This window comes from Lynx rufus, unplaced genomic scaffold (assembly GCF_022079265.1).
Source record: "Lynx rufus isolate CCGP_SWC_20201006 ecotype Redwood Valley unplaced genomic scaffold, mLynRuf1.p SCAF_6, whole genome shotgun sequence".
Taxonomy (NCBI): Eukaryota; Metazoa; Chordata; class Mammalia; order Carnivora; family Felidae; genus Lynx; species Lynx rufus.
In genome coordinates, this window is record NW_025814878.1 from 27,036,322 (window position 1) to 27,057,634 (window position 21,313).

The 21,313-nt window shown below is 40.5% G+C and overlaps 1 protein-coding gene across 1 annotated transcript in view; it reads right to left on the reverse strand.

Annotated features, from left to right (window-relative positions):
- Positions 1–21,103, reverse strand: part of ENPP1 (ectonucleotide pyrophosphatase/phosphodiesterase 1) — a 71,720-nt gene extending 50,617 nt beyond the window's left edge. Inside the window, exon 1 of the mRNA XM_047102919.1 lies at positions 20,864–21,103. Coding sequence (XP_046958875.1) covers positions 20,864–21,103 — 240 coding nt within the window. The remainder of the gene's footprint in view (positions 1–20,863) is intronic.
- Positions 21,104–21,313: the final 210 nt, after the last annotated feature.

Consider the following 21,313-nt stretch of genomic DNA (forward strand, 5'->3'; position numbering starts at 1 on the left):
ATATATATATATATATATATACGTATATATATATGTATACGTATATATATATATACGTATACATATATATATATAATTTATTCTGCTTAAGATTCAATGTGCTACTTAAATCTGAGGATTGGTGTCTTTCATCTGTTCTAGAAAATTGCCATCTCTTCAGATAGTATTCAAAATAAAAGGAAAAAATGGATAATATTAACAGGAAAATATTAAACTACAAAAAGTGACCTAGAAAGTCTTTAAAAAACCAAATAAAATTTCTAGAAATAGGGGCGCCTGGGTGGCTCATCGGCTGAGCATCTGACATTAGCTCAGGTCATGATCTCATGGTTCATGGGTTTAAGCCCTGCATCAGGCTCTGTGCTGACAGCTCAGAGCTTAGAGTCTGCTTTGGATTCTGTGTCTCTCTCTCTCTCTCTGCCCCAGCCCCACTCACACTCTTTCTTTCACTCATTCTCTGTCTCTCAAAATGAATAAACATTAAAAAATAAAATGTTTATAAAATGTCTAGAAATAAAAAAATAAATTAATTCAGTGATGAGGCTTCACATCAAAAGGGACACGGTGAAAAACAGAATTGTAAGCTGGAAGACAGTCCAGAAGACATTATCTGATATATATCACAAAAAGAAAGATGACAAGAAATTACCCTTCTTCCAATTCAATATTATTTCTTCCATATTTTCTTCAAAAATAGTCAAGGCTTTTATAACCTGTGTCTGATAACACTACCATCTGAAGTCACTGCTTGTCTGCTTCTGCTGTGTGGTATTCCTGCTGGCTTTTGCTCACGGTGCCATTTTCCTCCGTGTGCCTGGTTGTTTTTAACTGTGTTCTGTTTATTGATGTTAAAGATTTTCAGGAGTTTTTAAAGCCTAGGATAAAAGTGTTTTCCTCCAGGTAGAATTTATATTTGCTTCTGCCAAAAAACATTAGAGAAACTTCAATTTTGAGACCACCTTCACAACTTGAGGTAGATAAAGTGAGATCAACTTGCATGTATCTTTATTTATGGGAAATATACCATAAATTACACAGTAGCTAGGTCCTTCACAGATTGTTCTAACTACATATAACATAATACAAATGTAATATATTTAGAACATAATTCATAGCATATAAGATACATAAGCATGCACAGCTTCTTTAAAGAATGACTTCCAAACTTTATTTCTGATTTATGATATGTTCCAGAAATACACCTTTTATATTTCTGTCTCTCTTACCAATGGTCAAGCTCATCAAATTCAGTTTAAGAAATATTAATGCTTGCCTTTACTGTATCAGGGGACATCTAATATGATAACTGTCTTAAGTAGAATGTCCTTTATCCTCACAATTAGGTCAATTTTGGCACTTATGGAAATAGTGATATTTTTATTATCTCATTAATAGGTCTCAATTAAGAGTCGCAGAAATCATTATAGTAATATTTATCATCTTATAGCTAGTATAGGTGCACGACTACAAGGACAGAATGAGGAGCAGGTGCTAGAACAAAAGAGAAATAGAACAGTCATTTTATGAAGCTTTCAGGAATAACTAGCAATTTATTGAACCACACACACACACACACACACACACACACACACACACAGACAACAAAACCCAAAAAATCCCTAGGGTCTTGGTGGACAAAACCATTTGTTATCAAACCACTGCTTCGAAGAGTAACTAGAAGGACCAATCGGAAGACTAATGACAACCCAACAGAGGGGACACTATTGTGGTTCCTTTGCATCTACAAAGATCCATGCATATGAGGCACAACTTGTTACTACTCCCTGCTCAAACCCAGCTGCTAAAGCACTTCTAGGAACACTCTATTACAAGCAAGCTAAGATCATAAGCCACAGCACTGTCCCTCAGAGACATTCCTAGTACTGTGGATTTAAATAAATAAATATAAATATAAATAACATAAATATAAACATAAATATAAATATAAATAAATTAATAAATAAATAAATCTGCTCCATGGATACCAGTACAGCACTTTCCACAAACATAAAGGGGGAAATATCAATTTTAAAGTGAGAGGTATTAAGACAGGAGTCCACAAAAACAATCTTTGAAGACATATCACAGAAATTTTGCTTGACCTTCTAAAACTCCATCATCAACACATTTTTTTACAATACTGATTAACAGAATTGCTGAATGTATGCCACCATTTCAAACAGTACTTGCTTCTAATTTGTCAGAAATCGTGCTATGAATCTGTTACATTTTTTTTAATGGCAAATACTTCTCATATTTAGTAAGTAGGGGAAATCAAGAGCAGGCTTAGTTTAACAGACTTCATCAAAGTAGATTCTTGTTGTGAGTAAGGGGAAGTATATTCACAATGAAAAACCACACACTCTTCTTTGGAAGATTTAGGTTCTTTTTCTAGTATCTTTAAAAGAGAGAGAGAGAGAGAGAAATAAAGTCAGAAGGAGGTAGAGCAGTGTAGTAGGACACAAAATAGAAATCCTTAAATTATTACTATTTTAAATACTGGCTCTCTTAAATGCTACCATTCATCACTCCGGGGCTCTGGGCATTTAACCTTTTCCTAGGTGAGAAAGAAAGAAAATAGCAAACAGATATTTTATAACATTCAGGTCTCATAGTATGTATATGAAAGATGGAGAAGACAATGCCCCCAGTCTAACATAAATCTGTTGGCACTGCTGATAAAAGAATGTGCAGTTCAAAACAATTATGTTGAATAAACAAATTTCACATTTGGTTGATCTAGTCTCTTGGGCTGATAAAACAATCAGATTCTTCCCTTAACTAGAATTAGTAGTCCAGAAAAGAGATTTTGGCATCTTTAATACTTAAGCAAATAGTCATTTCAACAATTCCCTGATTTTCAATGACATATCTATCCTCATTAAGCAAGCATTTTTAGAAAAGTCTCAAAGAAAGCTCATATTAATAGCCAATAGGGCTGGTGATGATCATTGAAAAATAATCTTTTTAGGGCAGATTAAAATAAAATATCAAATTAAAAGGCTTGCTTAAGAAAACAGAAACAATGTTAGTACTTTGCCATAAACCATGAGGAAATCATTAAAATCATAACTGTTTTCAATTAAAGATATAAGTATGGCAAAACTGTGGCCCTAATCACAAAAAGAGCAATAACTCTCATGCCTTTATTTTCAAATAAGGATGTGCATTACATTTGGAGTTTTGTGATACCAAGGAAGCCACATCATCTATAGTCCCCACATTGGGATGGAATATTTTCTATGGTGCCTGATAAACCTAAAATACCTAAGAATCTACTTCTCTCTGACAATTGACCCTACCTTTATTTGGATCACTCCCTGACCCCATCTCCTATACCCTCCCCTCTTAAGGAATATTACTCCGTATATGTAAATGTATTAAAATTCTTGGGGCGCCTAGGTGGCTCAGTCAGTTGAGCGACCGACTTCGGCTCACATCATGATCTCATAGTTCATGGGTTCAAGCTCCGCGTTGGGCTCTGTGCTGACAGCTTGGAGCCGGGAGCCTGTTTTAGATTTTGTGTCTCCCTCTTTCTCTGCCCCTCCACCATCCACGCTGACCCTGTCTCTCTCTCAAAGAATGAACAAACATTAAAACAAAAAACAACAACAAAAAAAGAGATTCTTCGCTGACTCTGGAACATAGTATGGAGGTTCCTCAAAAAGTTAAAAATAGAACTACCCTATGATCCAGCAATTGCTCTACGAGGCATTTACCAAAAGGATACAAAAACACTGATTTGAAAGGACACATGGTCCCAATGTTTACAGCAGCATATACATACACACACATATACACACACACAGTAGAATATTACTCGACCATAAAAAGGTTTGCAACAACTTGGATGGAGCTAGAGAGTATTATGCTAAGCAAAATAAGTCAGAGAAAGACAAATGCCATATGATTTTACTCATATACGGAATTTAAGAAACCCAACAGATGAACATAGAAGAAAAAGAAAGGCAATCCATAAAACAGGCTCTTAACTATAAAGAACAAACTATGGGTTGTCAGAAGCGAGGTGGGGGGGGGAGGGATGGGTTAAATGGGTGATGGGGATTAAGGAGGGCACCTGTGATGAGCACTGGGTGTTATATATAAGTGATGAATCACTAAATTCTACACCTGAAACTAATATTAAACTGTATGTTAACTAAGTGGAATTTAAATAAAAACTTGAAAAAGAAAAAAAAATTCTTGGCTGAACACAGGCCAGTGGAATAACTATTAGGCCTGTTATCATAAAAAGAACTGGAAACACCACCCCTGGAGCCTTACTTCTGCAGGCAAAGCAGAAAGGGGATCAGAAACTCACCTGAGCATATCCTCCATAGTTAAAATTTTTCCTGGGATGCTGCAAGGCCTCCAGAGAGCTGAATTCTCAAGTGTCCCTTCCTATTATGTTCATTTAATTTTTTTTTCAGTTTGAGAAATAACTGACATACATCACAGTATAAGTTTAAGACACATAGGACGATGGTCTGATTGACATATATTGTGAAATGATCACCACGGTTTGGCTAAAAGCCATCATCTCACAGAGATACAATAAAAAGAAAAACTCGTCCGTTTATTTTTGTCTCAAAAAGTACCAAGCACTTCAAAGGGAAGAATATCCAGCAAATCACTTCTCTAAGATCTCACCAATTGCTCTCACAGACCATTTCTCTCTGAAGTTAAAGGTCAAGGGTAAAACAGTCATTTGGTGCATTTGGTGGCTGTTTCAGTAGTAAAAAGCGATGGTTTCAATAGAGATTTAGCTCGGATGGCAACCTTCACTCCATGACCTGTACGCCCTCACGGAATCTTGAGAGGTAAGCACCTAATGACCAAGGTTTTCAGGAACAGAAAACACCTCAAAACAAAGCAGGGGTTGCTCTTCAAAAGGCTGGAGGGCAACTCCTCAGATGCAGCTTCCTGCCATGAGGGCTTCTGTTTACACCCACACAAGGACCATGCCCACCAGTGATGACAGAATTATTAAATATCAACACTCACTTCTTGGTCTGATGGCTTATTTAACTGTTGTTTATCTTCAGTTAGCAAACTACATTTTTGTGGCTTTTCTTTATGTAATCTGACTTTGGTTTCTTAAGAAAAGCAATTGAGAAAAGATCTTCAGGAGCATGTTTAGTAAACTGGATTTCTATCTCTTGCCTTCTAACAAAATAAAATGACTGATGGAGTAAATATTTAAAGGTTTAATGTGAAGTCACTAGAAGAAAACCATGGGCAAACATGTTTATAATTTTAGGGTGGTGAACGCCATCACAAGGATGGCACAAACTCCAAAAATTAGAATGGAGAAGTTAACGTATTTGATCCATAAAAATAAGAAATGTCTGTAATGCCAAAGAAAAAGAACATCAACCACAAGAAAAACTGGAGTGGGGGAACTAGGATAAAACATTTTCAACACACAACAGAAGGTTAATGTCGATGATAGATAATGAGTGCATAAAAACCAAGTAGGAAAAGATAACCCACGGTTTTAAAATACCAAAAGTAATAAACTAGTCTAGGCAAAAAAGAGAAACAGCTAATAAAAATACGACATTCACCTTCATTAAAAATCAAAGAACTATAAATCAGAGTCCCTTTCTTAGCCAATGAAATTGAGAATCATTAAACAGATTAGTAACTACAAGTGTTGGCAAGGATGTAAAAAGAGACAGGCACTTTCCCACTATCTTCATAAAAACATATGTTCCTTTCCAAAAGGTCACTTAGATTAATCTACCTAAATTCAAAATGTACAGAATCGCCACTCCTGCCATTCCGAATTTAATAATTCATCTGCTAGAAGTTTTCACATAAGCGTATAAGGATATGCATACAGAGATATTTCTTTATTGCAGCATTATTTATAACAGCAAAAAAATATGCAAAGAACCTAAAATTTCTGTTAATAAACAACTGAATAAATACAATACATTATGGTAGACCCAAACAATAGAAAACACTGATCAATTATTTTGAAATTAGGTAAACCCATCACCAGTGTGTTTCCTCTTAAAGCCTTCAGTCCCCATGTACGCAGTCTACTCTGAGGCTATCATGCCGTATGTCCAAACTATCCCATGCATACATACAGACCACAGGCAGAGGTCCCTCCATGGGAGCAGGATGCCTGGCCAGCAGGATGCCTGGCCAGTGGAGCAGATGCCCCACTCCATGCTGCTGCAACTCCAGCCACCATCTGACTGCAACCACATGACAGACCCTGAGCCGCACCTGCCCGGCCAAGCTTTTTCCAAATTCCTGATTCATCAAATACCATAAGAGGGTTTTGAATCTGCACAACTGATGACCAGATGCTGGACAGGGATGAATTGATCAATCAAGTTGGTAGTACCAACCAGCATGCCTCTCTGACCATAGGAGAGGACACACGTCTCCCAGATTTTGTGCCTAAATCATTCCCAAGGTAAAATGATCAATGGAGCAATGCAAGAGTTGACTCTGCTTAAATACACAAATGGCCAGCTTCATTCTGGGTAATGACCTGGTTCCTCAGCACTTCACTGGACGAAGGGAAATGCCTGAAAAATACTCCACACAGTGATATGGGGATGTGAGCGATGTGATGAGTACTTTACTCCCTTTGCTAGATGCACAGAGAATTTAGGCACAAACATTTATGCAAGTCCACTTCTAACTTTCAAGTGGAAAAGTAGACTGGGTTATACTCACTAGTTTATAGTATTAAGAATATTAGTAAATGTTTAGGAGGAAAAAATAGGACAAGATGAGCCTGAAAGTCTGAATCCTCTTGTAGTACCAGAAAGTAAAGGAAGTGTTACACAAACACACACACACACAGAGTGATGGGGGTGTGTCAAAGGGACACAGGCCCCAACTCCCAATGGCCAAAGCTGGAACAATTTGAGCAAAAGTACAAATAACACATTTTTGGATATAAAGCATAAAATAAATATCAATGAGTTCAAATTGATATAAATAAATGACTGTATAAATAAGAACAGACCAATCTCCAGTACAGAATTCTGCATAATTTATGTAGATGAACCACCTTCAAAGTAGAACATACTCTACTCTGTAAGTGTGGGCTGGGCTTTCAAAGACTACAGGATGGACAAGTACAAAAAAAGACTATCTCTACATCGAAGAACGCTGAAAAACACTAGCTCAGTGGTCTGCCTCCCCAAAGTGAACGTTCCCACTCTACTCGTGAGAAAACCGTCGGACAAACCGCAATTGCAGGACATTCCACAAAATACATGACTAGCACTCCTCAAAACTGTCAGAGGCATCAAAAACAAGGAAGTCTGAGAAACACAGCCACGAGGAAGCTACAGAGATGAGACAACGAAACGTAACGTGGTGCTCCTGGATGGGATACGGGAACAGCAAACAGAAAAGGACATCAGGGAAAAACTAAGGAGATGCAAATAGAGCAAGGACTCTAGTCAAAGAGGCTATACCCATATTGGTTCTTTAGCTGTGACAAATGCACCAGACTAATGCAAGCGGTTAATCATCCGGGCTCTGGCTGCACCACCTTCTCCCTTTGCCCCTCCTGCCCTCCAGGGGGTGGCAGTTCCTTCCAGCTCCCCTTCATGTGGCCGCCTCATTGCCACACTATCCAGTCTGGCTTTCAGTCCAGTCCTCCCAACACCTTTCCGACTTGTTTCTTATACTAAATTCTCTTAATTAAATTACCAAGTATGGCCTTTTTGTGATTGGACCCTGGTGAATAGAGCAAGTGATCTCTCTCTCTCTCTCTCTGTCACACACACACACACACACACACACACACACACACACACACCAAGGCATAATCTAAAGGCATAATCTAAACTAAAATGAATATTGGCAAAGAACTTTCCATTTTGAAGATTCATTTGTTTTTCATTCTCAATCTCCTAGATACAAAAATATATATTTTTAATTAGATCTTGCTTCAGTTGGATTTCAAGAAAAAAAATGTCTGCCAAAAGAATCCTGAAAATGGTGTTTCTTTTGAAGCTACGATCAAGACAGATAGGAGTCATTAAATAAAAGTACTCGTAAATGATTTTAGGACAAAAAAATTTTAAGTCTGTTAAGCTCATGAGACAGAAAAAAGAGGGAAAAGCAGCTCCTTTATGGTATAAGACATACCCTCAGGCTGCGGACAAAACAGATGGACTAAAAGGTAAGGAACTATGGATTTTATCCAAGGTACACTGTTTTTCTTGCCTAGGCAGGTATCTTGCTTTCACAGATGGTAGATCAGAGATAAAACACAAAAGGTGGAGACAGGACATTGTGCTCAGTTAGGTTTATGTGATTTGTTCCTGTGTTTTTTCCAAAATAAATTTTGGAACATAATGATCAGAAGAGTACCTTACATTTATTCTTGAAAGATGGGCCCGGAGGCAAATAAACAGCAAAAAAAAAAACATCCAGAGGATTCCTGGTAATTCTCCCCAAGGACAGAAAACGGGATAACAGGGAGATAACAAACGACCACTTATTTTCAGTAGAGACACAGTAGTTACTCGGTCACAATTACAGTGGAAACTTAAAGACAGAACTTAAAAATTATAAGGCAATACAAGGGCTTATAATTTAGGAGGGAACATAATTTTAGAAATGTGTCACCTTTTAATGTGTATATTTAGGCTTAAGTCAACTTCATTACACTCATTCATTTGGGAAAAAAAATCTTAAAATTACATTTGTATGAACAATCACAAAATTAAGCCTTTTGAGCAATTTATTTTGTTCTAACAAATGTTTCTTGAACAAAGAACATCTGTTCCATATACATTTTCATTATTACTTGCTGGAAGAACTATAAAAGTAAAAACAAAACAAACAAACAAACAAACAAAAACCCAACAACAAAACCTGTAATATTACAACCCTCAAGTCCTAACACAGAAGTTTTTAAGACGCTACTGTGATATTTGCCTGAATTGCCCCCTTTGGTAGCTTCACCGCTGGGCACTTGAAAAGTGGCTGATGTGACTGAAAACCTGAGTTCCTTTTTATTTCATAGGACTTTAGTTGATATAAATTTTAACTTAAATAGCTACATGCGGAACTTACATCTAGCAGGAAAAGAGAAAGCAGTTATGAAACGGCCAAGTAAAAAGAGAGTAAAAGCGAACTTTCCTCAGCAGCCATCCTTTTTAATTTGTTCCTCCCATTGAAACTAAAATGGTCTTTCCAAAACGTAAATCAGATTTTGTCATTAAGAATGAAAATAGAAACAAAAACAGACAGGAAAACACTTCAGTGATTTCCAATTGTTCTTAAAAAGCAAAATCTGGGGGCGCCTGGGTGGCTCAGTCGGTTAAGCGTCCGACTTCGGCTCAGGTCATGATCTCGCGGTTCGTGAGTTCGAGCCCCGCGTCGGGCTCTGTGCTGACAGCTCAGAGCCTGGAGCCTGCTTCAGATTCTGTGTCTCCCTCTCTCTGACCCTCCCCCGTTCATGCTCTGTCTCTCTCTGTCTCAAAAGTAAATAAACGTTAAAAAAAAAATTTAAAAAAAAAAAAAAAAAAAAAAAAGCAAAATCTGTCCAATAGTCTGTCTGCAAGGCCCAGCCTGGACCTGGCCCCAGAGCCCCTTTCCAGCCTCATCACCCATCACACACCTGTGCACACCACCTACCCTGGTCTCCTTCCAATTCGGGAATGGACACTACTCCTGGCTATCCCAGGGCCTGTGTACAGCAGAATCCTCTTGGCTCACCGGTCACTTCCCCCAGGACACCTTCGACCTCTGTGACTAGGTCCCCTCCCCCTCAGGACTCTCCCTCAGGGTCCCCCCTAGCTTCTAGACAGCACATATCACTGCGTCAACATGAGACAGTCTTGTAGGATTCTTTGATAACTCTCTGGTCCTGTGGGGGTGGACCATGAGAACAGGGAGGAAGTCTTTCCCTTCCCCTAGCCTCCATTTAGCCCCCAGCTTCTTACACAAGATTGCTCACACAGTAGGAACTCTAAATATTTGTTTAGTAAATTATCAACCTCAGCAATAACAATAAACCTTAATCTAGCATCTATACTGTCTCAGGTACTTTACTCATTAGTGTACATATGTTAATTCATTTAACCCTTAAAACAAACCTCTGAGGTAGCTAGCTACTGTTATTATCCCCATTTTACAGATGAGGAAACTGGGGCACAGAGAAGTTAAAGGACTTGCCCAAGGGCACACAGTACTTACTGGAAAGAGAGGTTTCAATCCCAGCAGTCTGGCCCTTAACCACTAAGCTTGATGACCTCTCTATGATGAAGTAGCAACTGAGACCTTCAGGGACAGGGGATATTGAGACAAAGAGCAGCTAAGGAATGTTTCCCGTGACAGGGGAAGCTGAGTTGGATCCCAGGGAGTATCTGGCCTCAGGTAAGAAATAGGGAGGTAAAAGAAAAAAAAAAATCATTCCTGGGGTAGAAAACAGAAATCATTAACACAAAGTGTATTTGGAAAACAGTACAAATCTGAGCCGACGATAATAGAAGAGCTGGGACACCAGGGGGCAGGCATCTTGAGACCCTGTCTGACTCTCTCAACTGGCCCAGTAGCATAAGAACAGAAGTTGAAAATGATCTGAGTCTTCGAACATCTGAATCCAAATTAGGCACATAACGTACACATGTCCCATCTTACAGAAGGGACACAGAGTCCCCCTAACAGGTGGGTCCCAGACCGGACTTACCAGCCTTCACATGTGCTCCCTCCCTCTTACATCGTACAACTTTGCCAATCAAAGGAGAAAAAGTGCTTCACATCGAGTTTGACAAAGAGTCAACTCCATAAAGGCATGTATAAATTCGCCAAACACCTCCAGAGCTCTTACCATGCACAAAGGTCCACTTTAAGTGCTTGACAAATACTGCCTGACCCATGGCCACACATATACATCACAGACCTCCAGGACCGCTGTGACTGGATGAAGTTGAAACGCCCAGTCCCCAAGTGGTAACACTGGTACTCAAGCAGTGAGAAACAGGCAAAAAGAAGGCTGAGTTTAGGGGCACACACTTCCCCTCATGTATTATGTTTAGGAAAACTAACAACTGAACCATAAGAAAGAAGCCTGAGCAGTGGAGGTAAAGCTGAGCGATGAATAAAACAAAAACAAAAACTGTGTTCTAAAAAAAATCTGAATGAATGAATGAACGAATAAAACAAAAAATGTGTTCTAAAAAAATTTGTTTTGATTACTGGGGACTAAGGTATGAGTAGAGACGCCTCCAAAGTTTACCCCATGAACTAGTAAAATAAAAGTCTTGAAATCCTATTCTTGAAAGGCTGAAAAACTGTCTAGCACTGACAAAATCTCGTGGTAGAATACAAATGAAAAGAAATGGAGCAGTATCTGTAAGGTGATCTCATTTTTGTTAGAAAAGGAAGTGAAATGCACACATGGAAAAATCCTGAGGTTAAAAAAAAAAAGATTAATAGCAGATAAAAAGAATGCAATCTTTATTTTCTTACACTTTTTCACATTTTCTGAACTTTACATCACCTGTAATATGTAGTATTTTTATAACAAGGGGAAAATTATAAGCTCTCTATACAAAGACTTTAGACCTAGAAGAAAGCCACCTACTCCAAACCCCTTGTATCATGGTCAAAGAAACTGAAAGTCAGAGAAGCAGAGCAAATGTTCAAAGGTCACACAGCAACTACTTCCTATAACTCCAAGTGTCAGGCTCTTTACATGACCCCTGTCTCTTAAAACTTGCTTGAGTCATCCCAGAAAAATCAATGTCCCCGTTTCCTTTAAAAGTTTCCAGACCTGGGATGCCTGAGTGGCTCAGTCAGTTAGGCGTCCGACTCTTGACTGCAGCTCAGGTCATGATCTCACGGTTTGAGTTTGAGCCCTGCATTTGGCTCTGTGCTAACAGCATGGAGCCTGCTCGGGATTCTCCGTCACCCTCTTTCTCCACCCTTCCCCCACAACCTCTCTCTCTCTCTCAAAATAAGTAAACATTTTTTTTTTTTTACCAAAAAACACTTTCCAAGAGATGACAAATGTATAAATACTTTTATATGGCAACATTCCTCACATTTACTTCTTTTGAGCTGATCGGTAAGGTATTTTAGTGTACATGTAGAGTTGTTTTGTACTTATTTCTTTGGTTAATTCAAAGAGAGACAAGAACAACATGGTCTATTCATAATGCTCCTAACCCACACCCTTCCCACCTGAATAGACTCCATTCACCTGTTTCCTAGTTTCCAGGAGATTCTAATCTAAGTGGTGCTGGATGGCTCTCTATAGGAAGCCTATGTGTTTGGATGATGAAATATTATGGAATAAACTCTGCACCAAGGACACTTCACCTGATTCAATGCCACCTGAAAATGCCCTGGTCCAAGATTTCTTTGTTTTGGTTTTGTGTCAGGTATATTGTTGATCGTTGAGAAGGTACTGGCAGTGGAAAGTCTGAACTGAAGAGTTCTGTTGATGGTGTGATGTAAAAGTGAAACCCGCTGGGTATTCAGATGGATGTTTGAATTGGAAGGAACATCCAAATATTATCAGGTCACAGCAAAGGCAGAAGCTGGCACAGCTGAGAGCAATAAAGAGCAATTAAAGGACAAGCCAGGACAGAGTGAGGAAAAGGCAGTTAAAGCACAAGAAACAAATGAGAGCGCAGGTCAGCTCCTGCTACATGGAAACTGCACACGTGATGGGAGGGAAGAGACAGTGTACGTCATGTCCTGTACACGCAACGAGAGCAATGAATGGGCACCTTTAAGCAAGGCGCCTCTGAGGTCCAAGGAAAGAAAGGGGCCAAATGCAACCAGCAGCAGCGCCATTTCAACCCAAAGCCAACAGAGTTGAGGTCTTTAAGAACAGTCAGGATTTGTTTTTTTAATCGTAGCATCATGTATGAGGTCTGTGGAAGAACAAAGGCTAATTAGCAGCCCCAGCTAAAGAAATTCAGGCTGGTGTGCCTTCTCTACCAGTTCATGATCCTTAAGGAGTGCTGCTCCTCAAACTTGAACGTGTAGACCAATCCCTGGGGATCTGCAAAAACAGAGATTCTGGTTTGGAAGGTCTCGGGGGGGGGGGGGGGGGGGGCAAAATTCTGCATTTTGTATAGGTGCCAAGGAGGTGAGGCTGAGGTCTGCAGACCACACCTTGAGTAGCAAGGATGTGAATGTCTCCTGAGTAAGGAAAAATAAAAAATTCAGTCACACTAAAGCTTCTCAATAACCACAAGAAAAATGACCACGTATTCAGGACACAAACTTGAAACAATATTAACGAACGTTCAATACTGTTACATTAAAATCCATTAATCTCTCTTGCCCTTTGAATGAAACTTACACCCATTTCTAGTTTTGTAAATCATCCGTTGGTCCCTTGGAAAATACTGGTTCACTGAGTTACGTAGTTCTTTCAAATGTTGACACAAGTCATCATACCTTATGGGAAAAAAAAGTCGAACTCCTTACTATCTCCATCAATTTCTTCAGAAAAGTCTTTAAAGGTTGGGAAGCTACCAATCATACAATAACAGGTACAAGTTCCCCCAAATTCTGATTTTTACTGAAAAGACTGGATTTTTACCATAGGCAACAGGTACCTTAATTTGTTTTCCTTGAAGTGACAAGCTAACATTATTCATTTTGAGACAATGTGGGCCAAATACTAAATCCGAATAACCAGTGCGTGTCAGCCATTCTTTCAAATAAAAATGAAAACTGGTGTTCCAGGAAAAAAAAACAAAAAGCAGCCAGTCCAGCTCACAACTCAATCACAGAGTTTCCCCTCCAGAAAACAAAAGCACTTCAGACGCGGCAGCGCGTACTTCCAATTTCCCACCTATTAAAAAGGTAGGTAGTTTATGGTTGAGCTTTAATAAAATCTGCTTCATCAAGGACATTTTTACCGCCTCATCCAGTACATTCTTTTAAGTGAAACTGACTTCTTTGTGCTTTAGTCGCAAGTGCAGGGCTACCGGCAGCTGCTGGTGCGACTCATGGCCTTGACCCCTGCCACTGCTTTCATGCCCTCAGTGTCAAGGTCAGCACAGTGCAAAGGGCAGGTGACATCTGACTACTGTTGCTAAAATCGTTTGCAATCCATGGCCCCCTGGCCACCCAGGGACCCACCCACTGCAGGTTGAGGGCTGCGGTCTAAACTATGTGGATGTGGGCTCTTGAAACTTTGTTCTACTTGTGTTGTCTTTTGCTTAGAAACGTATCTATTCAAAATAAAGGTACTCTGGAGCAACAGAGACTCTATCTGGAAAAAATGTCATAACGACAGCTGTATTTTCTTTTGCTGCACAACAGCATCATAAAAAACTACTTGAGTTGCTTTCCATTTCTCTCTCCACGACAGACCGTAGGCCCCAGACGCTTACTAATGTCAAAAATCGTTTCAAGGGAAAGAAATCAGCTTTAGAAACAAGCTACTTTCTCTGAAATACTTCCTGAAAACCAAGCTAGAATGCTCTTTGAGGATCTCAGACCATGCCTGTGATAGAATGTTTGCCACCTTAAATCTGTGTAAAATCCTATGATATGGGGAGAAAACGATCGATCCACAAATGAGACATGCTTGTGAAAATTTACTCCCTTCTATCATGACTCTATTTTCCTATTCTGGTACATTTAAAAATGTATTAAAAAGGAAACTCAAGGGTGCCTGGGTGGCTCAGTAGGTTAAGCATCCGATTCTTGATTTCAGCTCACGGCTTGAGTTCCCGCCCCATATCTCCCTCTACACTGACAGTGTAGAGCCTGCTTGGGATTTTCTCTCTCTCTCTCTCTCTCTCTCTCTCTCTCTCTCTCTCTCTCTCTCCCTCTCTCTCTCTCTGCCACTCTCATGCTCTCTCTCTCCCAAAACAAATAAACTAAAAAAAATAAATAAAAAATAAATTAAAAAATAAGGAAACTCAAGAAGATGAAAATCGTTTTCCTCAAAATTTGTATACATTGGAAGTTCAGAATAACATGTGATTATTGACATCACACTGATAAAAAGGCATATGAATGGGATGCCATTTGCCATTAATACAGAGTTAAAAATCTGTAGTTAAGAGTCCTTGCATAGTTTTCTACTTACAGATGGCAGATGACTTTCGCCTATAAACTTAACCTACTCTTTCTAGAAATAGAGTAAATACACCAACTACACCTGAATAACTTAAGGTACATGTCATAATTATGCAAGATTCTTTGGGTCCATTCCTATCTTAGTGCCACTCAAACTGCTGTAACAAAATGTCATAGACTGGGTAATTTAACAGAAATTTCTCACGGTTCTAGAGGCTGGCAAGTCCAAGATCAGGATGCTAGCCAAACTGCTTTCTGGTGAAGACTCTCTTCTTTCTGGCTTCTTTTTGTCACTGTGTCTTCACGGGACCTTTCCTCAGTGTCAGATGGGCATGGGGGAAGGAAGGAAGGGAGGGAGCCGGCTCAGCTCTCCTCTCTCTTCCCCTTCCTGTACAGATACTAATCCCATCATGACAGCCTACCCTCACAACCTCATCTGAGTCTAATCAACTCCCAAAGACCCCACTTCCAAATATCATTATATTGGGGGCTTATGACTTCACCATGTGAATGTGGGAAGGACACAGACATTTAGTCCATAACAATTTCAAGCTTTCTGAGCCATAACCACTGGGATTGGAGCCCAGCAATCTGTTGTCCTTAACAGTTTTGGGCTGTTTCCTAAGCACTCTGCTGTTTGAGAAACCTGACTGCATGCCTGTGAGCCTCAGTTTCCTAATCTATCAAGTAGGATTAATTGTCACCATACTTTACTGTTTCAGAGTTGCTGACGTGTTGAGGATCTGGGAAAATGTTTTCTAAAACTGCAAAGTGCTTTGTGAATGATAAACTTTTACCACCTATGTTTCCACCAAATCTTATTCTAACATCTAAAAGTGAGCGAGGATAAAATAAAGATTATTATAGATGTTATCTTAATTCTTATAATTAAACCTCAGATAACTAAAACACTCAGGAAACAGAGTGTTCTAGTTAATATTTAGCTGGACATTCTGGTCACTTTAGAAAAGCCCTTTCAAATATATTATTATATTTTCTTTCCATGGTAAATACATCACTTAGATTTGATTTGATGTCAAAGGATTTTTATTTTGAGTCAGTTTTCTGAATATCAGTTCTTGTTAGGCTTAAAAGAGTAATCTATGCTCTGCCTTGAACTCGTTTGCTAAAAGGTTTCATGGTAGATAAAGGCATGTTTATTTTAACCAAGGTAGTTCTCTAATTCCAAGTTGTATTCCAAAAGCTTATTTGTTCCTAAGTTGTTTGAAACATGAAATGTCTCTCTCCCTACCCCCCCCAATTATGAATCATAATTAAGTTCTCTAGCTTGTCCAAAAAGCCCATAAACACAGATGAAATATATTTGCTATGAGTTACAAGTCACACAGATACTTTGCAGTGGAATTTATCAAACTCAAACCGAATATAAAACTATTTTCATTTACCTTTAATATTAGTATCTGAGAAAAAAGCTAGCTGGAGGAAGATGAGAAGATGGTAAGAATTTCTATAAATATTATGAGCCAATGGTCCTCAGTTCTGTATTATACACAATGTATAAGGTCTCTTAACTTATATGAAGCCACTAGGGATTGTCTTCAGAATCATGATTAGGAAATAATGGGGGTGGGGGACAGCAACACTGAGTGTCCAGAGTTAACTGAACAAGTGGAATAGATGGGAAAAAAGAAAATGTTCAAAGGATGGCTGTGTATCCATGGAGTGAAAATAGGTGAGGTATCAATGGTGACAGAGAGAGACCAGAATATGACTCAAAGCAGAAGAAAGGAAGTAATAGAAAGCAATGCTGGAGAAAACAATACCCCAGAAAAGCCACAAAGACTGAATTTGGGGTATGATAGCAAAGTCACCAAAACAGAAGAGGCCTCGATACAAGTGAAGGAGACTTTCCTTTGTACCTGCAGGATGACCTACCTTATGCATGTCAGATGGCCACACGTGGGTCATCTGAACCTGAGAGAATGCCCAGTAGTGAGATCCTGATTCTGAATGCAAATGATCACGGAGGCCTTGTCTGGCCTGTCCTAAGGTTGGCCTTGGCTGGAAACTTGTTCATAGCTCATTCACTGCCTCTTCTATCTCCCAACGGCCTAATGGAATGATATTCCAGTTTTGATCTTATCCCTGAATTTATACCCAAGCGCCCTACCTACTAGTGCATCTATATTTAGATTCCTGAGACTCCTGACCTTCAATTGGTCATGTGGGTCTGTGGATGTATATTCTGTCTTCCCATCTTGCCCTTTGCCAAGGTAAAGTGTCACTTGGTCTAAGCAAAAATGCAGCGCATTCACTCATTCAACCAAAAGCCAACACTGAGTGTAAGGCACCTTCTTAGGTCCAGTAGTAAACACAACCATCTTACTTGGCTGCTAGAAATCTGTGATGCATTTTATCACAACGTGTGAAACAAAAAACGTAAGAGGCAAACAGGAGCCTTTTCTGACCTCTAAGATGCTCTGGCCATGTTGAAATATGCGAAACCATGGCTGGCTGGATGTTAAATTTTACAAACCAAAGAATAATGCCAAGTCCAAATCTGATTAAGAGCAGAGAACCATCTTGATTGTTCTCCACATTGTACTTTAGAGATAAGACAATGTGTTGTAAAAAGGGGAGAAAAGCTAACCAAAGTAATAATTTTCATGCCCAAACCTCTGATAAACAAGGGCAACCACGGCCACTTACAAAGAACTCTTTCACTGAAAGGTGAAAGTAGTCCCCGATAACTACCACCCATACATACAGCCCTGTACACATACGCAGGTGTATGTATTATTCATAAGCACAGCAGAAGGTCACAAACACAAAGTAATGCTGTAGAGGAACTCACTGGAGAATGGAAAAATGTACTGCACTGTGGCTGAAAGTGTTCTGCCCTTGGGGTGCCTCGGTGACTCAGTCAGTTAAGCATCGGCTCTTGATTTCTGCTCAGGTCATGACCTCATGGTTTGTGAGATTGAGCCCTGTGTCAGGCTCTGTGCAGACAGTGTGGAGCCTGCTTGGGATTCTCTCTCCCTCCTCCCCAATCTCTCTCTGCCCCTCCCCCCTCACAATAAATAAATTTTTTTTTAATTTTTTTTAATGTTTATTTATTTTTGAGACAGAGAGAGACAGGGCATGAATGGGGGAGGGGCAGAGAGAGAGGGAGACACAGAATCGGAAGCAGGCTCCAAGCTCCGAGCCATCAGCCCAGAGCCTGACGCGGGGCTCGAACTCACGAACCATGAGATCGTGACCTGAGCCGAAGTCGGACGCTCAACCGACTGAGCCACCCAGGCGCCCCAATAATTTTTTTTTTTAAAGAAAGTTTTCTGCCCTTTAAAATACCAGGAACAAGAAGAATTTTTTTTTTTCAAATCTTCAAGTCCGACCTCAGTTGAAGTCAAAATATCAGTTCAAAATTTAATTTGGAACCAGGGAAAGGCATTCAGTATTTAACATATCTACTGAAGCATATAGAGAATAATACTTGTATTTGCCCTCTTAGTTTTCCGCAGTCTGGCTCAGTGCCTTTCCAGGGCCCAGGGCCAAAAGCCACCAGAGACTGCAATTCTTTCCCTGGGATCAAACACCATACTTAAAGAGAAGGGAGGGTAGAGCAGGATCTTTCCTTCTTTACTGCATCATTTAAGCTTAGCCGAAGTATGTTCAGAAAAATGCAAGAGTTGCCACTGATTATTCTCTGGAAGGCAGCTCTTGTGATTATCCAGCTAGATAAAAACCATGAGGCTGAGGACCATATCAGTGATTGGCCTCTAGTAATCCCAACACCAGATGCAACTAGTCCATTTCTCCAAGTTTATGAAAAGTGTGTTGATGTTTAACTGGAAAAAAGGAACCCATAAGTGCAGCTCCTTTCTAGAAGACATGTTCCAGAACTCTTTGAGGTCAACTGTCAAAATCCTTTTGGAGACTTTTCCCTTTGGAACTGTATCATTTGGGGAAGGTCAGGGAGGAGGGAGTGGGGGGAAAGAAGGGTACCGAAGTAGGGAAGAGAAAGAAGAATGGATAAAAGGTTTCACGTTCACTTTAGTTACTAATTAAGATTTCAAAAATACAGCAATGAGTTTAGGTGTATATTTAATGTCCCACAGTATTTCATCGAAAGTCATGAGGTAAGAATTCTCTGCCAATTCAATATGTGTTACAGCAAAAGACCCCGCCTAATGGGGTAAGTGACATTCATGATTGTACTACTTATGGAAGACCTAAGACATTTCCATGTCCAATCCCTAGAGGTGCACCATCAGAGCACAATGGAATGCTGTTTAGCTGGTTGACGTGTCATAGACTGAAATGCGTGTTTCAAAAATAGGACTTTGCTTATACCTATTATGGATCTATAAGTAAATGAGTAGGAAAGATTTAAAAACTGAACATAGCAATTGGCAATTTAGCAACCTTTCAGGACTACAGGCATTTAGAAATGATTTCACATTAGACTTATGCACAGATTCAATGTACAATTATTGGATAACCTGTAGTGGGCTAAACACGTGAAAATAGTGACACTAAATCATTTAAGTGATCATGTTCTAGAAACAAAAGTCTCACATTAACAGAAAGAAAAAAGGTGACTCAATAGATAAAACCTAGGTTCTCATCAATAACACGTGTTCTAGACTCAAACAGTGATATATGATGCAAAAATATATGTTGAGATACAAACATTATGTGGTTTGCAACCCTTCCAATCTTAGGCTTAACTTCTAAGTACTAAGCATATGACACCATCTTTTTAGGAATGTTGGTTCCTCAAAGCATTATAACCTCTCCATGAAACCTAAAACATAGCGAAAATGGAAATGCTTATGAAAGGAAAGTAGATTTCATATATCAGAAAAGATATTCTCTACACAGCATTGTTCAATCATAGCAAGTGATAATGTTACTTCCATATGATACAATAAAAATTATGGCTCCTTGCAAGTTTCAATTTACTTCCCCACAGACATTGTTCCCATTGGATCCCCACAATAATTCTATGCAGTGGGCAATGAAGACGATGTCCTCATTGTACCAAATAAGAAACTGAGGTTTGGGAGACTTGGACAAGGCCTTAGCAACTACTAACTAAACCAGGAACCCAGGCTCTGACTCCATCCAGCACTTCCTACCATCCATCTAGAATGAATTCCCACCCCCTCCCCCAACACTTTATAAAAGTGACTGTGGATCTTGCAACTGTCCTAACAAATAGCAGAGGAATAATGGCTACTTTTGTTAGCAACAAAAACCGTGTGACCTACGGTTAAAAGAGTAGACAAAGAATGGTTAAACGTTTCTTCACGTTCGCATAACATGAATATTGATGAATTTCTGAACAGCTGCAAGGAAATTCCTGAGTAGAGCCAAAAGAAAAGGTTTTTCCTAAAGTTCCTGACAAAGCGTGAAGAGCTCTGTTAAATCTTTTCAAGTGAAATTAGTTAATGCAAAGAAAGTCATCAATACTGCAGTCGCAAAAAAAAAAAAAAAAAAAAAAAAAAAAGTTGGTCCTTCCTAAGACCGACAACTTTCTGGCTGGCGGGCTGGTCATTTTTCCCTTCTACAAACTTCGTACTCTGATGGGGAGGGGTGGGGGGCGAGGTGGTATCTCCAAAGATCACACTATGAACACTGTGATTTCCTAAGCAGGCCCTTAGAAGCATCGGTGGCACACGTGAACGTGACCTACTCCCCCGGGGTAAAGAGAAGAACAGTGCGGAGCGCGTGCAGGCGAAGAGGAGCGGCAGAAACGCTGCCTCTCTCCGGGCCCCGGGTGCTGACCGCGCACGGAGCGGAGGAGCCGGGCGCCGCCCTCCCCGCCCTCCCGGGCGCCGGGCCGCGGACCTACCAGCGAGAGCACCTTGTAGGTGTTGGGGTCCTTGGCCGTGCGGGCGTGCGCCGCCTTCTCCAGCGGCTCCTCCCCCAGGTCCATGGGGGCCAGTAAGGACGCGGCCGCCTGCCCTTCCCCGGGTGCCTGGGCCGCGCGGCCGTGGCTCGGGTCGTGGCCGTTCCCCGCCGGGCCCTCCCGGGAACCGCGGCCGCCCTCGCCGCCGCTGCTCCCGCCCCCCGAGCAGCCGCCGCGCTCCATCGTGGCCCCCGGCGCTTCGGCCCCGCCGCCTCGCTGCGCCTTTAATAGGCTCCGCGCCGGCCCCGCCCCGCCCGCCGCCGCGCCCGCCCCTCGCCGCCAGACCCTTGGCGCCGCGCCCGCCGCCCCGCGCTAGAAGTGAGGGGAAAGCAACTCAACGCCCCGGATTATTTGGCTTCCTGTCTGATTTCGGGCACTCTGCGTGTCGGTTAT